This window comes from Pholis gunnellus (genome assembly GCF_910591455.1).
Source record: "Pholis gunnellus genome assembly, chromosome: 11".
Classification (NCBI taxonomy): Eukaryota; Metazoa; Chordata; class Actinopteri; order Perciformes; family Pholidae; genus Pholis; species Pholis gunnellus.
Genome location: NC_136538.1, coordinates 11,810,317 through 11,829,755, shown reverse-complemented (window position 1 = coordinate 11,829,755; position 19,439 = coordinate 11,810,317). Strand labels below are relative to the sequence as shown.

The 19,439-nt window shown below is 39.4% G+C and overlaps 1 protein-coding gene across 1 annotated transcript in view; it reads right to left on the bottom strand.

The window, feature by feature from the left end:
• eys (eyes shut homolog) overlaps window positions 1–19,439 on the bottom strand; it is a gene marked incomplete at both ends in the record, with an annotated part of 143,311 nt that overhangs the window by 3,777 nt on the left and 120,095 nt on the right. Inside the window, 5 exons of the mRNA XM_079168679.1 lie at window positions 974–1,118; window positions 1,755–1,921; window positions 2,956–3,138; window positions 7,035–7,207; window positions 14,967–15,190. Coding sequence (XP_079024805.1) covers window positions 974–1,118; window positions 1,755–1,921; window positions 2,956–3,138; window positions 7,035–7,207; window positions 14,967–15,190 — 892 coding nt within the window. The remainder of the gene's footprint in view (window positions 1–973; window positions 1,119–1,754; window positions 1,922–2,955; window positions 3,139–7,034; window positions 7,208–14,966; window positions 15,191–19,439) is intronic.

Below are 19,439 nucleotides of genomic sequence, written 5' to 3'. Positions count from 1 at the left end.
ATGAAAAAGACAAGTTTGACAAACATAAACTTGCCCATTTCTTGTTGTTTGATCAACAGCTTTTAACCCAGAAGCCACAGCCTCTGCCACCTTTCCACAGGGGAGTGTGGATCTGTTGATAACTGGGAGTGAAGTGCATTATCAGTTTGTTCACTGCCAGCCATCATGATTAGCGCTTGAGGAAGGTCACACAGATCTGATTAGACGCTCATGAGTTCTCATTACATCCTGAGCAAAAAGGTTAAGGTACCACCAGTGTCGCGTGACTCAGGTAGTTCTTACCAGCAAAAGGGGAGTATGACAATCTTATACAGCGTGGGCAAACGGATGCTTTACCAAACGCTGATTTGATTTTGGAAGGTTTATTTGGCAAGCAGCAAAATGAATAATGCGATGATGAATACGCAAACACACAGAATGGCTCCAGTCCTTAAATATTAAAAGCTCTTGTTCACCTCAAATGGATCTGCCATGACATTTCATAACAACAAGCTTCATCGCTGTAGTGGAGAGACTAGAGCTCTATATGGTTATGATGATATTCATAGCTGTTGTCTTCATTACGGTTATGGCAATTTTGCTCCACAGTTCCGCACATTAGCGGGCACAATGAATGCTCTCCAGAATACATTCCTACATTGGGTCACCTGAGAGAAAGCGTGAATAATGTCGATATTAACAAAGATGATTTTTGTATGGCACCCTTGTTCAAGTGACTTATCAGCAGCCGAATGGATTTGCACACAATGCAAAAGTGTACAGGGGGGTGTGAAGTGATTAAAGGGTGCAGATACAATCAACCTCAAAGCTCTGTTCTGGCGTAATACAGCAGTCCGAGCCTGTTACTGCCTTTCTCATTACACACCTTCCCCTCTGCTCACAAAGAGACAGAGATCCTTGGAGAAACTCCAAGCCCCAGTGCGATAACTCCAGACAACAGTGTTGGGTTGTAATAAAGCCGTGGCAGCCTTACCCAGAAAGCCATGACGGAACCTGGATCCAAGTGGCAGCAGTTCAGGGGTGTACTCATTATATCCACCAACAAAGAGCTGGTTGAAAACATTGAGGCCCAACAGCGGGCCTGGAGTGGATCCTGTTCTGTTCCGTTGTCCGTCAACCTGAGAAAAACAGTACAACGTCAGTACTCAAGCTAGAGGCGTACTGGCTGTAGGCGGCAGCATAGGAGTACAATACATCTGACTTTGGATTGATCACTGAGTTATTCAGGCACCAACTGGCATATTTGCCACAGTAGCTACCATACTCCCATGCTTCTGAACAGACGGGCAAAGGCCCGCCTGTTGAAAGCTGTCAGAGAGCTGACTCAATAGAATCTCGCTCTTGTTGCAGATTGTTTTGCCACACTTAGATGATGCAAACTTCCTTTTCATGATCATATAAATGGTCTTCAGCAATTCAAAAGTTGAGATTGTTTCATTTTGAAGGATGTTTGGAAGTCTGAAGAGCTCAAATCACTCATTATTTTTACAAGAAAATGGCTAGATACAGATACAAATCAGAAATAGATAGCATACAACCATTCTCACACTAAATGTTGTAAACGGAAAGAGATATTTCTTTCTTATCCCTTTGATAATCTGGTGATCCGCTAAGCTTTACCTTGGGACCTCCTTGAATGGTCCTGACCCCCGGGTTGGGAGACACTATTTTAAAAGAATGGAATTTGAAGCATTGAAGCTGGTCTAGAGGCTTGTGGTGGTCCAACAACACAAAGATGACACTTTTCAAATCACCTTCAGCCATCCTGTTTTCTTGGACCTTCCAAATGTAACGGAGTGAACGTTGAGCTGGTGGTTAAGTCGATCACTGACTATGGATGCGACACCTGATCCAAGGTTGAATTTGTGCACAACTCTGCCATTTCGTAGTCCCAAAACGAGGAAGTCATCGCCAGCATTGCCTGGAAAAGACACGCAGTTCGTCAAGACCGCAGTAGACATCTATACACTCACACACTTCCTCATTAGCACTTCATCTAAAACATCTATGACTGTAAACAATTAGCAGCAGATGGAAAGGGAAGTCTTGGCCCGGATATCTGCTGGCTACACCGGATCCCCAACAATACAGCCCCCTTGCCCCCAGAGGCTTATCTGACGTCAATCATATAGCTGATGGGTTCCATAATTGAATTCCATGTAACTTGATCACTGCCATCCAATAATAAAAGATCCACTTCATTTAACCAAATGATCATGCAAATTGTGTGTGTTTCATCTATTCTGATATTGTGCCTTTGAATTGTTGAATAGTGCGGCTCTCTCTGCTGACAAGTGTTTCATTATTCATATTTCTATTGTTTTGTTTGCCTCCACCTCGATGAATTTAACTCTTAGGAGAAAATTAGTCCAGAAGGTCCTCAAGTGTTTCTCTTTTTTATTCTAATTCTTCATCGTTTTATGAAATATGCTGGTGACAATAACACAGCGGATACCTGCTACCAAATCTGACCTCACAGAAGGGAGATCCTAATTTAAGGTGAAGGCTGCTGACAGCGTCCCATTGCACCAACACATCAAAGCCTGTTTAATGCAATTAAGACTGATACTTTTGAGATGCTCGGTTCACATGTTCCTTTTTATTCTAGCAATGCCAACATGCTCTTTGAAAGTCAAGAACAATAAGAGTTTAGCTGGATATCAATTAATTACTGGACTGCAGGAAGACTCATTATTAATGTCTCAAAATCTGCCAAGAAAGAACATCCTGAGGGAATCCTTTTGATTAGAGGATCTCAGAGGAGATTGGATATCTATTAGGTAGCACATTACCATACACAGCGGGTGAAATCTCTCAAAACACTTCTTTTAAAATCCTTAATGAAGTTGGACAACTCAAATCCATCTAATGAGACAACTCAAAGCAGTTTTCCTCTTTTCATTTGACCGTCAGAATGACGCTAAATGGCTGTGCGGATGTCTAGATTGAGCTCACCTTGTCCTTTGTGCCCAGCGAACAGCATCAGGTTGTCTTTCACAGCAGATGAATTGTTGGCAAGGGTGAACTTCAGCTTGAACTCATAGAAGAAACTGAGGCTCGGGATGGGGGAGTAAGCCACGAAGGACGTGTAACCAAACTCATCACTCCCACTGAATCTGGCACGAGTTATATTGAGGGCTGCAAAAACAAACACATTCACAACACGTTTATTTCACATTTGTGTTAAAATCGCGTTCACTGGTGTATGTTGGGTTCTGTGTCTGTGCGGCTTGAATTGAACAGGTTGGATTCATTACCTCCCTCACAGGTTGCCAAAAGATGGCACTATTGCTACACATTACATATCAGGGGTTAGTGAAATATTTTCCTTTCTGAATGCTATTAGATGATGACCTGTTTTCAAACACTATCACCTCTTCAGTCCTTTTCTATTTTCATTAGTCGCTGGATAGGAAGGGTTCTGGCGAGCACGCATTGCTTCATACCCAATGTTCACAAGGGTGGCACAATAATCCCAGTGATATTCAATTACAATGTCAAGTTTACTTATTCAATAATGCTCTCTTGTATTCCATCTCAGCACACCCATCTACTTGATTTTACTCTGGGGACTCAATGTAAATTTCCCCATGCTCATTCAAAATTACATGCCGCTGTGTTTTTTTGTTTGTTTACACACCAGTGAGCATTCAAACAACAACAACACACAAAAAAAACTGCTCTTCTTCAACACCTTGCATATTCTTCTGCAGCCCCAGGCGATGGCTAAGAGGGGTTCAGAGCTCCCCTTCAGCTCTGTTTGGCTGCTAAATTATTAATAAAGCTAGAAATGCTTCTGTTATCATCCCTAGTATGGTAGAGCTGTATTTGCCTATTGTTTCACTGAATGAACTGTAACGGCGATCTACGGTGTGAGTTTGAATTGACCATACGCATGGTCAGCTTTATGCCTCGTAAGAACAACTGAGGTCAGACATGAAGCAAACATGTCGGCAATTAATGCAAAATTATTAGATGACCTTGAGTGTATTTACTCTGTTCCTGGACGAATTACCCTTGAGCATATTGTACAAATGAAATAAGTGTCTGAAGTGATCTATACTGACATCTGCTAATTTTAGATGACCAGGAATGAATACAAATTATGTTGTTGTAAATGTGATATATTGCTTTACATTAAAGAAAATTTGATTTCTGAATTCCTTATCAAAACAGATTTATTTCTAAACTTCATTTGAGTGCCTATTAGTATCTGTGTCGTATTACTTATGCGCAAGAGGTGCACATAATATCATGAACCGTACCAAGACAACACTGGTTTCTAAATGTGTCAGGGTCATGTTGTTCACAGAAGTCGAAACTTGAAGGCATCGTTTGTAATGTTGCTATTTTAAGTTCCATTATATTTGAAGTGTTTGTTACCCTGTGATATACGGGACAGGTAGACTCATTCAACCATCACATTATATATAATGTGTGAATACAATCAACAGAAATCATGAGGTGTATTGGTACACAGTTGTGTGTTCCTATTTATGGTTTCTATTAGAAAACCCATCATTGTATAACACTTCGAAATAAAGTGCAGTGCAATAAACTAGTAGCTGCAGAACATATTATTAACAAAGAGACTTAAGGAAAGCTTCCGTGAAATGCATCCATCTATGGATGATAACGACATACTCGACATACTCGACATGTCAAATAATATCACATAGTGTTTCCACTTTGCTAGGTATTTGTGTAATGTGGAGCGAACAAACAGGAGCTGCAGAAGAACAACAGAATGACACTCAGCGCCAGATTGTGATGCGCATCTTAGCTGCCAGTGAGCAGCCGAAAACAACTCTCCCGAGGTAGAGATACTATATACGGAACTATTGTCTTCTCAGGCTCGGCAAAATGCAAAGTTAACAGAAACTTTACTCTATCAGTACTTTACTGAATGCTGACGCTGAATAATACTGCTCAGTGTTTAAGCACAGATGTTAAAAAAAAACATTGAAAATGGATTGTATGAAATGTATCAAAATGAGACGTAATTAAAAAAAGAATCTTTATTTTAATTTTTCTTGCAATGTTTTCCCTTGCTTTGTCCACTCACACCTGTCACTTTACGCATCCTCCCTTGACTTGAAATATTTTCAAAATGTTCAAAAAACAATCACATAAATTGTAAAGACAAGATGTGGTAGTACTGTACTAGTAATGCTGTATATTTCACGTGTGGTGTGTTTTCTATCAGTTAGAAACATGAATCTAGTTGGAGGTATGGGCACTTTTTATACAAAGGTAAACCATTACTACTTCTGAGTGAATTCATTTTAAATATCCATTAATGTTTCATGAGCTCGAGTCTCGAGGCATTTCAGCATCAACAGCACTTCCTCGTCGTCCCTTTCCTGCTAGTTCAGAGACCAACCTTATCTACCAAAGTGCACATGGGAACTGAACTAAACATCTTGTATTTAGAGAAACATGTTTCTCTTTCATGTTTACTGCTGGACAAACAACTTTAGAACTTTATCAAATAAAAGACAACTACCATGCTATCACTGGCAGTATTATATATAGATAAGGCTCCCGCATGAGGAAAAGTGCACCAAGTAGCATGCAAAAAAAGCCCAGGGGACCTTAGGAGTGATCAGTTTTGACTCTGATCGTATCTGATGTTATCAGGATTAAATTCAAATGTCAGGCATATACAGAGTTTGACACTGGAAGGTTAGATTACTCTGTTTGGGATGTGGGTGTAGAGAGTCTGTCAAGGGCTGTGGCAAACTCAGCGACTTATATGCGGAGCACCCTGCTGCTCCTACAGACAATTTAGTCACGCAAAACCCTTTATTTCTTTGAAGCACAACCTGTGAAGCTTCTCTCTCTTTATGGTCTTACTGTTTGCAGTCACAGAATAGAGACTTAAAACCGCTCTTGAACGCCTTTAAAACAGAAATTCCCATTTTCTATAACTGCTTGGTCATCCTGAACTTTATGTGACTGCCTTATTTAACAGGTTCGAGTAAACAATAAACAATAAACAAGAGTCTACAGTCATGCCGGCAGCTCTGTGAAGCAGCAGTGCTTTGAGCTAAATGTCGGCATGCTAGCATATAGTTACAATGACAATGCTAACATGGTCATGTGAACCATTGTTATCATTTTAGTTTAGCCTGTAATGATGCTAACATTTTTTTATTAGCAGTAAATACAAATGGGAATGTCCGTGTAGCAATTATTTTATGTTTAACCAAACATTTTGACCTGTTAATGGTGCTAGAGGAAAAGTCAGTGAACAGAATTTCATGGATATCTCAAAGTTCTTGAGCTATTTCAGTCTGGACCAAAGTGGTGGACCAACCCTCCGACATTGCATGCTGCTTGTGTGGCTAAATACAGCATCATTTTACAGTCAAATACAACACAAGCTGTCCAGTATGGCGTTAATGTATTCTGTTTATCAGTTGTTCCAGTGGTCCTTCAACAAATGCAGTTATATTCTTTTAACGTATTGGTATATTGGTGTAGACTATATGTATTATGGTCTGCTTTTGTGTTTCAATACAGTATACAACACAGTACAAACAGAGAGCCATAATGTTACCAGATCAGAAATTGTCATTAGTATTGGTTAGCCAGTCCAATCACTTTTATATTGCAGGGGAGTTGTGTGATATAAATAGGAAGTTATTGTTACAATCATATTGTGTTATAAGCTACCGTATGCTATACAGCAGAAGCCTGACATCTTTACAGAAAGGTTCATTCGAAAAGTTGCTTTTTGCACTGCTGAAATTGTTGGGAAATCAGGTCTTATGAACTAAAGAGTATTGTGGAACATTCAGTAAAGCGGCCGTGAGTTTTGCCTTGTTTATCTGACTCTATTGCTGGAGGAAGACGTTTCTTCCTCTTCAGCATCATTTTGTTTCATTAATCTCTTTACTTAACAAGAGACTCATTTCACCGACTGCTCAGGGCTGTCATTCACCAACTGTTTTCAGATCAGCGTCTTAATAAAGTTGCTAAATCTACGCCGACTCCTCTCTCTGTGCAGAGGTGTTCTCTGTAACACTTACGTTCCTCACACAGTAGACCTTGTCTTCCGTAGGGGCAGAGACATACGGCCTCCAATGGAGACTTTGGGATGCATGTGGCTCCATGACCGCAGGGGTTGCGCTCACAAGCATTGAACTGGCACAGCCGGCCGGTGTAAAGCGGGGGGCACTCACAGAACCAGTCCTCAGCATCACTAAACGAGTAGACATAGAGGGAGAAAACATTAGGCCAGAGGTGAAAATGGACCATGACATTGCAACACGTCCAGATGCTTTACAAGCTCACGCAGAGGCCAACAAAACAGGAAGATAATGATAAAACACCCTGTGCTGCATACAGGATTTGAGAAGACGCTGAGAGTAAATGTGTCCAGCCTGATGGCACCCGTGTAATACATGAGCTCTGCTGAAACCACAAGCATTTGAGTGAACGTGTGGATGGTGGTAGCTACTGCAGAGGCTGCAGTGTCTTTTGGTAAAAGGTAAACACACGCAGCCTGAAAAATAACAGCAGAAAGCAGATGATTAGTAGCCTGTCGGAAAACGCATAACCAGAACTTGTACAAGATTTTTGTCTGTCTTCGTTCCTCGATTTATATGCGCGCGCTTCCTCTCCGGGCAAGACGAGGAAGGTGATCTAGCATGCAAAGTAATATCCAGACAGGGCCTTTCTAAAATCCACTAAGATGTGCACAACTTTGAAAGGTTTAATATCAGATAGAGGAAGCATTGGTGGGGTTTCAAGTCTCTAAATTAATAATGTGTTTTGAGCAGCAGCACTGCAGGATGCATTTTGCTCATTGAGAAACTGGCTTCTTCAAATGAAATATTTACATCCTGTCACTGGAGTTGAGCATTGTTAGATATGACTGTATTGAAGTAAAAAAGGATGTCATATATTGCAGTATAAAAATCTAGTGTATGATTATTAAAAGGCTGCTAATGTCAATTCCGAGACATTTTAAAGGCACAATACAGCGCTACACACTGTCGCTGCCAATTGTTTCAAAATAACAATCACAGATGCGTTGAACTGAACAGGCTTTGTCATTTGTATAATCTTTGACAACCTGCAAGGGGAAGAATTAAATATATAATGGAGCACCTTCTGGAGCAGTCGCAATGTTTCAATGCTTTGAGTGCAGCTCATGTGTCCCCTGCATTGTCAGTAAGTGTTTGTTTTTAAATGTTGTTGACACAAAGATTGTGTGGGTTTTCCTCCAGATCCTCCAGTTTCCTACCCCAGTCAAACATGCAGGATAGGTAAATTGCTGGTATGTGTCAATGTAAGTATGCGTAATTGTCTGTCCGCTCTGAAACGGCAATTTATCCAGAGCTCCAATACTCCAGTCTGCACAGAATAAGATGGTACAGAAAAAAAAGAAGTATGGATTCACAAATTAAATTGCTTCTTCTAGTTGTAGAAAACTTTTTCACGGATACTTTCTTACAATGATAAAAGACTTGAAGACTTGACAATGAAGCTACTATAGGTACATAATCTCACAAACATATTCTGCTATATTTGAATTGGAATTCAAACGGCCACATTTCAAAGGCAAGATATTCATGCTCTCTGTGGTCAATTTGAAACATGCTTCAGTGTGGACTAATTTCAGCTTTTGGGGCTTAGTTGAGGATATTCTTACTAGAAAAAAAGATAATAAAAGATAAGAAATAAAATTGAAAGCAGCATACAATCCACAGGACGGATAAGAATCAGTTGAGCAAGTTCTGCCTTCCATATGTTTGTGTTTGCAAGCGATAAATATCTTTAAGTAATCATAGAACAGATTTAATCCTAAAACAAATAAAAAAACAAAACCACATATATGCTAATATAAGGCAAGATAAACCATTAAAGACGAATTGTCAACTGACTTGTATACAAGCACTTAAAAACAGGCAGCAGATATTCCTGGATGGAAAAAGGTAAAGTGTAAATAGAGGCAAAGGAGCACATTTGAAGACACTTGAGTTTTAATTGGCCTAATCAAATAACGCAATGTGTGTGGTGACAAAAGGTTATTTTAATTTAGCTGAGGCAATTACTTTGATTATGTAATTGTTGCAATGTTTGCAGACTAATTTGAATATGTTAATCACAAATGCATGACGTTGGTGCTCGCCATATCTCACGCCATTCAAAGACTGCACCGCTGCAGCACACCGGCTGGATAAAATATTTAGGAAGACTACATTTTTAATCTAATGGTTACCGGATGAAATGATGAATAATTGACCAGTTAGCTTATGATATCCCTGTCAGCAAGAACAATATGCTGTGCGGCCATATGCATTTCTCAAATTTCATCCTTTGTTAGTTATTTACGGAACACTTCTTTTCAAGTGCTTGTTGGTATGCAAATACGCTTCTACAGTAAGACCCTGATGAGGCTCTGCTGCCATGGCAGTCTTCAGTTCTCGGGTTGAAAGTGTTTAGCCCACTTCATCCTTTGTTAAAGTGAAAAAGACCTCTGTGTTTTGCAGATATTATTTATAGAGAAGAACTGCTTTGGTACTGAAACGCTTTTTGCTTTCCAGTGTTGTAAACAGCCAATTGGACACCGTTACGCTAGAGACACTGTAATTCTTGGTGGGTGGGAGGGGAAATCATCTGAAAGAAGTCTGGTTCCTCACTCAATTATTTGTCATCTGAATTTCAATATGAGCAGAGGGATGAAGTGGAGTTTACACATGGAATTCACCTGACGCACGCAGGCTCCTGTTTTAGCAGACGGCTGTTCGATATTTTCATGACCTCTTCCAGGCACCCTTGCAAACATTTCCCTGTCGGTGAAGAAGGGTGAGCCTCCATCACAGAGTCTCTTGAAACATGTTGCCATAGAAAAGCATACTTTAGATGATACTTGAAATAAAACCCTTTTAGAAAGGAGGCATGAAGCACAAGGGAACATTTCTCAAGGGATCAGATGGTATTTTCTAAGGTCCAACATGGAAAACACTGCACTCTGCAGAACGCTGTGCTTTTCTGAAACACTTTTAAACTTTTACTCGCATGTTTAAACTCAACACTTTTCAAATGTGCCAGTGTATTTATTCATTTATTTCACTTTTCTAAACTTGCAAAAAAGGAAAGAAACCGTACCCTACAAAACGCTGTCCTTTAATAAACTGCATTGACCCGATGTCTGGGAAAAAAAATTGTCTTCCAATGATTTAACATTTCTTCACCGACACGGGTTCAGGCGGATGAATTCCTACGAGATGATATTTATTTGCTTCAGACTTGGGTAAGAATCAGCTGTCAATTTCTGAAATCTGAAATCCTTTCTCCGCCAACACAAAACCTGTCCTCTCCTTAGACGGCATGCTGTTATGTAGCACTATCACTGGTCTTCTCTCAAACTAACTCACCAGCAAGCTGTCATCGGGCCAAATGTTCTACCTACTCCTGTGAAACAGACGTAGCGATTGCAAAAACAAAAACTATGCAAGATGCTGAGCTGTATTATTGTTGGAACCAAAACTGAAATAGGGTTTAAAAGGTGGAAGGACACCAAAAAAAACAAAAAAAACAGCTCAAAATATCACTGACATGACGACGAGGTGCTAGACAAAGAAGAAGACTGAAAGGAAATGAAATACAGCTATTAAATGAAAAGAAATGGTGAGAACATCGAAGACTGGCTTGTGCTGGATGAATAAAATAACATGACGTTTTCGTCTCATTACTGTAGAGAACAAATTCCTTCCTCACAATATGTTTCACAAAAAACATCTGCAGATGATGGCTTAATGAACATGTGCCTGTGCGCACAATCGCACGCACGCACAAACAAACACACACCGATAAGACACAGAATGATAATATTTGCTTTATGTCTAATTGTGTTACTTATATTGCAGTAAAGAGATTTGTTTCTTTGCAGATAGATGTTCTGTTTGTCTACTGATGACCTAGAAATGCCATCGTAGACACTTGCATAATAAGTATAAGTTTGGGTTTTACCTTGGTCAAAAAAACATTATTTTGTGTCAACTATGGTACTGTCCTTATCAATGGAATTGAAACTTTCCTAAAACACCAGAATAACATTTGAAAACAGAAATTCACTGTCCTATTCTCCTTCTGTTCTACTGTAGCTAGTTGTACTTTATTAGGCCTCAGAGGTCTACTCTAATAGAAAAAAAAAATCAAAAGCAGAAGCATTTCCTGTTCCTGTATTTTTTACATACTGAGTCACGTGAGATTTGTCCCCAAGTCCTTTTAATACTTACAATTATTATCAGCTACTTCTAAGTATGTCAAGGTTACCCAATAACTCATTTTTAAACAAGAAAATGTCTATGTATAAAAATAATGGGCAATTTGGCCAAAAAAACACCATCACACAGTTAGTTTTGAAAGCACTTGTCCTCCAAAATTCAATGACACAATAGAATAAACCCTGTAATGAGCAAGTTTTCTCTGGAAATATACTTTAGGGACCGCAAACGCACATGGGATGATCGCTATGTTTGTTTCTCATGGTGAGTTAAAATAATTGTTTCTTGGACCTTGAGTTATTTTATAGGTACTTTGTAACAAGCTGGAGCTCTGATTAAGGTAAAATTGGTTTTACTTGCTTTGTGAAGAACGCTTGCAGGCAGTGAAATGGAGCACTGGGACATTTCACTGTGGAGGTTTGTGTGCCGCCAAAGCTTGGACCGTCACAGAATGAGCAAGGCACCATCTCTACTGCACGCCAATTAGCAGAACTAGCACGGACTACATGATTTCTGCTCGGCGTCAGTGTGAGAGCACATGTTCATTCTCTCCTCTGTAACAAATGTGGATCTATTTATGCAATCCGTTTGACTTCAATGAGGATATCACGTTAGGTCACATTCTGATGAAAACTTTAAAGCAGCTATAATATTTTTTACATTAACAATGACTCAAGACCAAGTGTGTGTGAAAGGTGTCAATATTAGTGATGAGTCAACATAAAAGTATTACCCAGCTCTGCAGTACCCTCAGCATTTCAGTGTCTTTCAGCTGCTCAACACCAAAAAACAGACTGTGGTAAAGCAGGTAAAGAGCGAGAACAAGAAACTGAACATTGCCGGGTGCAATATAGATGGTCCAAATTCCTAGTGGCCACCTGCCCCTACACTTGCAACCCTCACAGATGCATCAATCATATTAATACATGCTTAAGTCTCTTCACACCACACCCACTATGACTGGTCACAGGTACATCTGTGCATCTGTATGCAGATTATACAGGGATTGTGCAGTTGTATATATTTTCCTCTAATTGTCTAATTGGGAGATAACATGTTGGATTTCATAACTAACTGTCTGGCTGTAGAAATACAGCTGTTCATTTTCCTCTGATGAAATATTCTTTTCTTATTCCCAGAGTTCTTATTTGTTACAGAGCGACTGCAAGGTACTTACAGCATGGATGTGTGCCTCTTGGAAACAGTTTCCGCTTTAATATTTCCATCTGCTGTGTATGCAGTCAGTCTAATGACATGGTCTCAACAACCTGCAGCTGGGGTTTATAAATCCCGGCATTACAGAGCTGGCACTGAAGAACAAGAAGGCCATAGTCCATAGGTGCTAATAGCCCAGCTTTCCCCATTGATGTCACTTAAATGCCTAATATTTATGTTTCATCCAGCCAGCCACAAGCTAATTATCCTGTTAGGTTTAATATTGATATATCTGCATGTCTAAGTGAACAGAATGCCACATGAAAAGGGAACAGCGGCAATATCACCTCAACTGAACCCACAATCAAAATCCTTTTTCATCCCATTATCTTGTGACAGTGCAATCCAGGGCAACTAACTGAATGAAGAGAGCTCTATGCACTCCTGATGACCCCTGCATGCTGTGTAGTTCAAGAGGATACTGCATTAACACGTATTCATCACACAGATAATTGCAAGGTGCACTCTTTCGCACATGACACGCCAATGTGACGACAATGCCACGACTCTTAATTGGTATGCTGAGAGCCATTCCTATTCCAATATTCTCGGTGCCCCTTTTCATTTCCAGTTTAATAAAAGCAATTGTTAATTGACAGTGTCATAACACAATGAAGAAGACATTACAGCAACTATTTTCTGGATTAGCTCAGGTGAAAGAGCATCGTATGTAGTTAATGCATACTTAGAAAGACGGTCAAAATTGCTGGTAAGTGGGGTGTGATGGCAGTCTGATGAGCTGTACTAGATAAAGATGAAGGGAGAGCGGATCCTCACATATTTGGCCCATGTATTGCCTTTATTGGGCAATGAAAACACTGTAGATTTATAGAAAGAAGTGGGAAGGAACAGGACAGAGTAAGTTTCTCCTTTCATGTAACGCTACTCAAGGTATTTGTCAAACTCTTCTTTTAGTCGACCATCTAGAGATTTAAGTAACTGCCCAGGCATTAGAACACATGTCTGTGTAAAATCAATGTGATGTAAGAACAACAGTCATTGTTCAAACTCACAAAGGCTCCGCCCTCTTCTGGACTCTATAATTAATACTATACTCATGTTGCAAGGCTAGGCCATGGCTCTACCCAGTTCAGTAATATACTGACTGGGTTGGCTGGGGCCCTCTACTTCTCAGGTGTGGATCAGTGTGCTTGGGTCAATGTTATGTTGCGGCATGGTGTGCATTTATCAGACTCCTCCCATAGTACCCATAGAGTCCAGTAGAGGGCCTGTGTGAGTTAAAACAAAAGTTACGATAATGTAACCCTTGTTCTATAAGCACAGATGGAGTACTCTACCAAAAGGGCCCTGTTGCTCCAACGCCACTCGCTCAATAGGGTGTAGAATAGCCGACAGCATTGTGCTCTACCATGTGTACTGTGGGGTCCGTGCGTATTTGTGTAGGCACATCCTTATTGGCCGGCTAAGCTTTTGCAAAACTTCAGTGGATAAATGCATGTTCCTGATTGGAGGAGAGTATTACCCATCTATTTTTTGGAGGTAAATGGAACACATAACTACATTATTTAACTTCCAATGTAGAGAAACTTTCCGAAATGAAAAAGACATGCCATCAAATAGTCTAAAATAATATTACTGAGCAAAACTTGATTGTTTGCCGCTTAAGGGCCAAAGAGCAGAAATAATAGCTGTAATCCTCTTTTAAGTTGGTATTGAGAATGTGTAGTATCCAATTTATAGAGGAACGCAAACTGTTCGTTTTAGCTTTGTTTTTGCTAGCCTTTAACTTCTGAGGGACATTTCTGGCTATCCAGTAGCTTTCACAGTCAAGTCATGTTATCCATTTTTAAGATAAGAAACTGCTGAAGGGCTATTTTAGCAAGATGGTTCATTATCTGTTTTACAATTCCACCATTTGTTGCAATTAAAAAACTATTTATAGATTTTCTGCTGAGCCCTAGTCCAATTCTTTACAGTGCCACTAAGCCTCGAGTAGGCCTACATTAAAACTAGTCCAATGCAGATAAGATACGATTGACAACTGAACAGTTCTGCATTTAGAAATGGTTGGTGCTGGGAAGAGGAGCTGTTGCCAAAACTGTCATTTTACAAGCTGGCTGACTGGGTTAGTGTTGGCTCAGAGCTCCCCTTGCACAGCCATAGCTCCATTCATGTTTGTAGTGATTGGGGAAAACAATTTAAACTGGAATATATATTCCTACAATGGAAACGCTCTGTCCGCTCTGACAGTCGTTCTTCATACTGAATCACATGTTCATGAGGAAACAGCAGGTCTAACATGGAGATGTAATGACTCTGTCAATCATAATACATTTTTTTCATGACCTTTGTTTATAGCATACACATATCCAGTGAACACTCCTTTATTTTGTTTGGCACATGATAGGATGTAACACTTTTTTTAAAATCAGCTGCAATTCATCTAATTTCTGGAGTCATTTCTTGCATTATTACAGAATAAAAATGAATTCGAGGAAGTGTATTTTATATTATAATTATTCATTAGCATAAAAGGTGACTTCGTACCTGACACAAGTTCCTCCGTTACGACAGGGAAGGTGTTGGCATACAGGCGGGTCACAATCCTTGATGTTTCTCCCTCTCACCGCCTCACCCGCCAGGTAAATCTCTTTTGAGTTGACCTGAAGTTCCCTGATACATCCAATGAATCTCCTCGCTCCCTTTGCACTCCCGTCATGCATCTCCCACTGGGATGAAACATCCCCAAGAAATATGGGTCCAAAGGTTCCCTGCAAAAAAACGGTGGAAAGCCAGTGATCAGTGTTATCATTTAGTACTAAATCATACAAAATATGTCTCCATTCAAGGACGAGCTGTGCAGCTAAAAACTGGTTCTAAATATCAGTGTGTGTGAATATATTAACATTATTATTACATTAAAAGGACCTTATATATTAAGATCAACAAGAAAGATTAACACTATCAGTCTGTTACTCTCCAGCTTAAAGCAGTTTTAGCATGACCTAGACAAGAAACCTAAATTATAATATATATATATATATATATTTTAGTCCTGATGACATCATATGGTAATACACATCCTGATACAATGAGAGAGAGAGGTAAAATATGTAAAAAATTGCTGCAAGCTTCCTTTGATGTGCTTGGTAATTGGGTAGAATTAATGTAGATAAATTCTGTGAACTTGCAGCTTATTGTACCATAACGGTCAATTTAACAAGTAAGGCATAATTGTGTCTGCAGCCAAAGCAAAGCTGCACAAAAAATGTAGCACAAGACGGTCTCATATTAGCACTAAAACATATAATTCATTCGTAGCGGTGACCTCCGGATGTTCAAATGAATATTGAGTACTACTTTCTATTTAGAAGGTTTACATAACACTTTCCTACTCACGCCATGCATAATGATTAATTTATGAAAGACAAATCAACATTTATCACAGCCTCATTACACGTTCCTGCAAATTAGGTAACATGCTGACAGTGGATTTCAAAAATAATGTATGAAAAGTTTTAAAGAATATAGAGTAAATGTCTTTCCTTTAGATTTAGCAATTTATCATCAAACTAATTTCTATAACAATAAGAATACCAGTGGGGCCCCAACCTCTATGATTTGAACACTTTTACAATTGTGTTCCGTAGAAACAAAGACCTTTCATGTTCACATGGCTCACTTCAGTCCGACATAAGATTTAAAGCTGCTTCAACCTGTAGATGGGTCACGTCCAAAATAACGTGGATACATCTGAAAATCCTGTTGACATGTCAACATGTCACATTTTCCACCCCGATAACAGAAATAACAAATCAATACAACAATACGTTTTCTCTTATTTTGACAGTTGCCAACAACTCCAGAGGGTGAGTACTGACTGTGCTCACTGTCCCTGCTTAAGCTTTTTTACATCATTATTATCATATGTATTATATAAAATCTTGTCATGGCAGATATGAGTCCTGAGGCTCATTCTATTACAGACATGATTGTGTTGTTATGTGAGGCTGTGCAACTTATGTGGGTCCTCAACGTACATTTTCAAAGCTCTGCTCAAGATATCCAACTTTGTATTGATTACAATATAGAATACAAATCCCTTATAGCAAAGATGATTATTAACAGCACTGTGAACATGTCAAATTATACTGAATCTTGATGTTTTCAATTTCATATCAGTCGTTGTTAAATCTAAGCAGTCATCATAATTCAGTCTTTCATGTCCCTAAAATGTAACGTTCATCATGCCACCATTCTGGCGTTCGAGGAAAAGTGTTGGACAGCTGCAGTGGAGGTGTTCAATGGAGTGAGGTGTCAGATCACATCATATTTGGGATTTAAATGACATATATTTGGTGGATTTTAAAGCCTATAAAACGACACGGGCGACAGGGGTCCACGGGAAACGTGTATGTAATGTCAGTGCAAAGTTAAGAGCCCTAAAACTATCTTTAACAAAGCAGAAGAGTCAAATAAAACACTCAGCTGTAGCTGGATACTTTTACAATGAGCTAAACTATATTTCATGTGATACAACAGCTATGAACCACCGGAGCTGCTTGATGACAATGGGCTGATATGGAACGCATTTACGGTGCCTTCAAGTGTGTTTACCACATTTATGAGAAGGGTCCATTTGAGAGACGCACTGATGTAATATTCATGACTTTGTAAGTGGACTCGCAGCACTGCGTTCACAAGTGTCGTATGCTGATTTCTGTGTTCTATTTGAAGGCAGGACAAGTGTGGCCTCCATTTTATTATCGTATTTCTACAAAGTGTTTTTATATACATGTGGTGCCAGTTTACATGAGTAACTTGGTCATACTAAAAAACATATCACCACCAAGCAAACAATTGTTGTTCAGTGATCGTAATTGAGCACTAAAAGCTTGTTTTATGACCACAACCGTAGTTAAAAATGTGGCAGTAAAGACTTTATACATTATTATTTCAGGTCTTATCCCCTTACACTGGCAATCTGTGAGAATTATGACAGAATTTGAAGATATTTTAAAACTGTATATCAGCTGTACGTTGGCTTCCAGTCTAAATTGCCAGGGATAATACTGGCTATGACCCGTTTCACTGACTTTACAGTCCAACATTCCTACCATTACTTTTAGAATTTGACATATAGCAATTTATTTGCAAGTAGTGTGCTGCACTGACATCTGCTAAACTGCCTTATGAGCCTCAGCAGTCTAGATTGGAACCTGACAATAGCTAACTTCATGATCTCTCTAAGGCCTGCAGCCGGGCAATGTCTGGAGTGTTGGTTTTAAAACATTGCAAGAATCTTTGTGGGTTCATAATGTCAAGTTTATAAGCTGTCCTTCATACAACACTCTATATCCTTAGACCCTTGACAACTGCTAGTAGCTTATTTTATTGCTATACTTCAACATCTATCATTTTTGTTATATCTACTTTACATTTTAAAGAAATTAGCTCAAAGCCTGACTGCATGTGACCAAATATTATATATATATATAAACTATAAAGCAAGGAATCTCTGTCTGTCTTTCTGAGAATTGCTCCTCCGATCTACTTCAATATTGCTGGGGACCCCATGGAGAGCTTTGTCGAATTTGGTGCAGTTTGGAAAAGCTATACATTCAATATTATTAAGCTGTCATCCATAGCGGGCATTCAGCAGCTTATTGCCTTTCACTTTTGCTGCTGGATGCTGGATACAGCGTGATAACACTAAATGAATGCTGACTTCACTTGAGTCAACGGGCACAAGCAGAAAGCCTACAGGAACATACTAACTTGTAACAGTACCGCCGGCAAAATACCTCCACAAACGCTGTACTTTATAACCGTGGTGGCTATGGCAAAGCAAGCGACTATTTTGCCTATTCATATTTTTAAAGTACTTTTAGGGGCCATTTATAAGATATTTTGGTGTACAAGGAGCTATAACAATATAGATATGATTCAATACTTATCTTCACATCCAAACATCATATTAATTTTATAGCTGAATAGCTGATTGGGGCCCTTTTAGTTGGGGGCCCCAGGCCCATGTTGCCTACCTTGCCTTAAGTCTTCCCCTGGTGTTTTTTTTCCCCAGTAAACAAGACTGTAGATCTAATTCACCGATGTTTCTGACTGTGATTAGATGAGACTTGAGTGTGTGACACGACTATATCATGGTGGGTGTTTTGATGAGGACCCACTTGAAGCCCATCTTGAGTGTGAAGTTGTTTGTATGAGCGGTTCTTGAGAAAGCTGCTAGCAGCAACACCACGGGCCAAGCATGCGCCCCTTTCTAAACAGGCATGTGTGTTTCAATGGGCACTGCACTGGTGATCATAGTTTGTGTAAAAATCTCATTTGACTTAATTTGACGAGTGTTGAGCGCAAACTAAAATCAAAAACCCATGTTCTCAGTATAAAGGTACATAATAGTAATACACTGGTCTCTATAAAAGTTAACTAGCAACCAATGTGGAATATAATTGTAGCAAAGATACTTGTGCAATAATGAATGTGTTATTAACGAAAAAGGGAAAAAAAGAGAAACATCTTGGCATCTTAAATTAGAAGACCATAAATCACATTGAGGAAGGGGGAGGCATGTAGCGCCTGTGGGAAGGTTGAGCCCCTCTCTGCATCTTTGGAAGTGAAAAAACAAAAATATTAATTTAATAACAATTATAGGTGTTGTTAATCAAATTAATGAGCCGGTGTAAAAAAAAAGAAGATAAAAAATAGCTGTTTCTTACATTTAAGGATATTATTTGCCAAGTGGGATCATCTTGGCGAAATAATATAACAGGTGGACATGTTTGTAATGGGAGCTCCCGTTACTCATTCATAAAGCACCTGCTGTTTGTTAAAACACTGTGTGCTGGGCTGGCTTTGATAACATACACTTCATCTACTCTTGATGTTGCTGACACGAGTCCTACATAGGATTCAAATCAGAAACTGTCTAATCAAAAACCAAGACATTTGGTGCTGCCAATATATTTCTGTTGGTCCGCAATGGATGTAGTTAATGTGCTG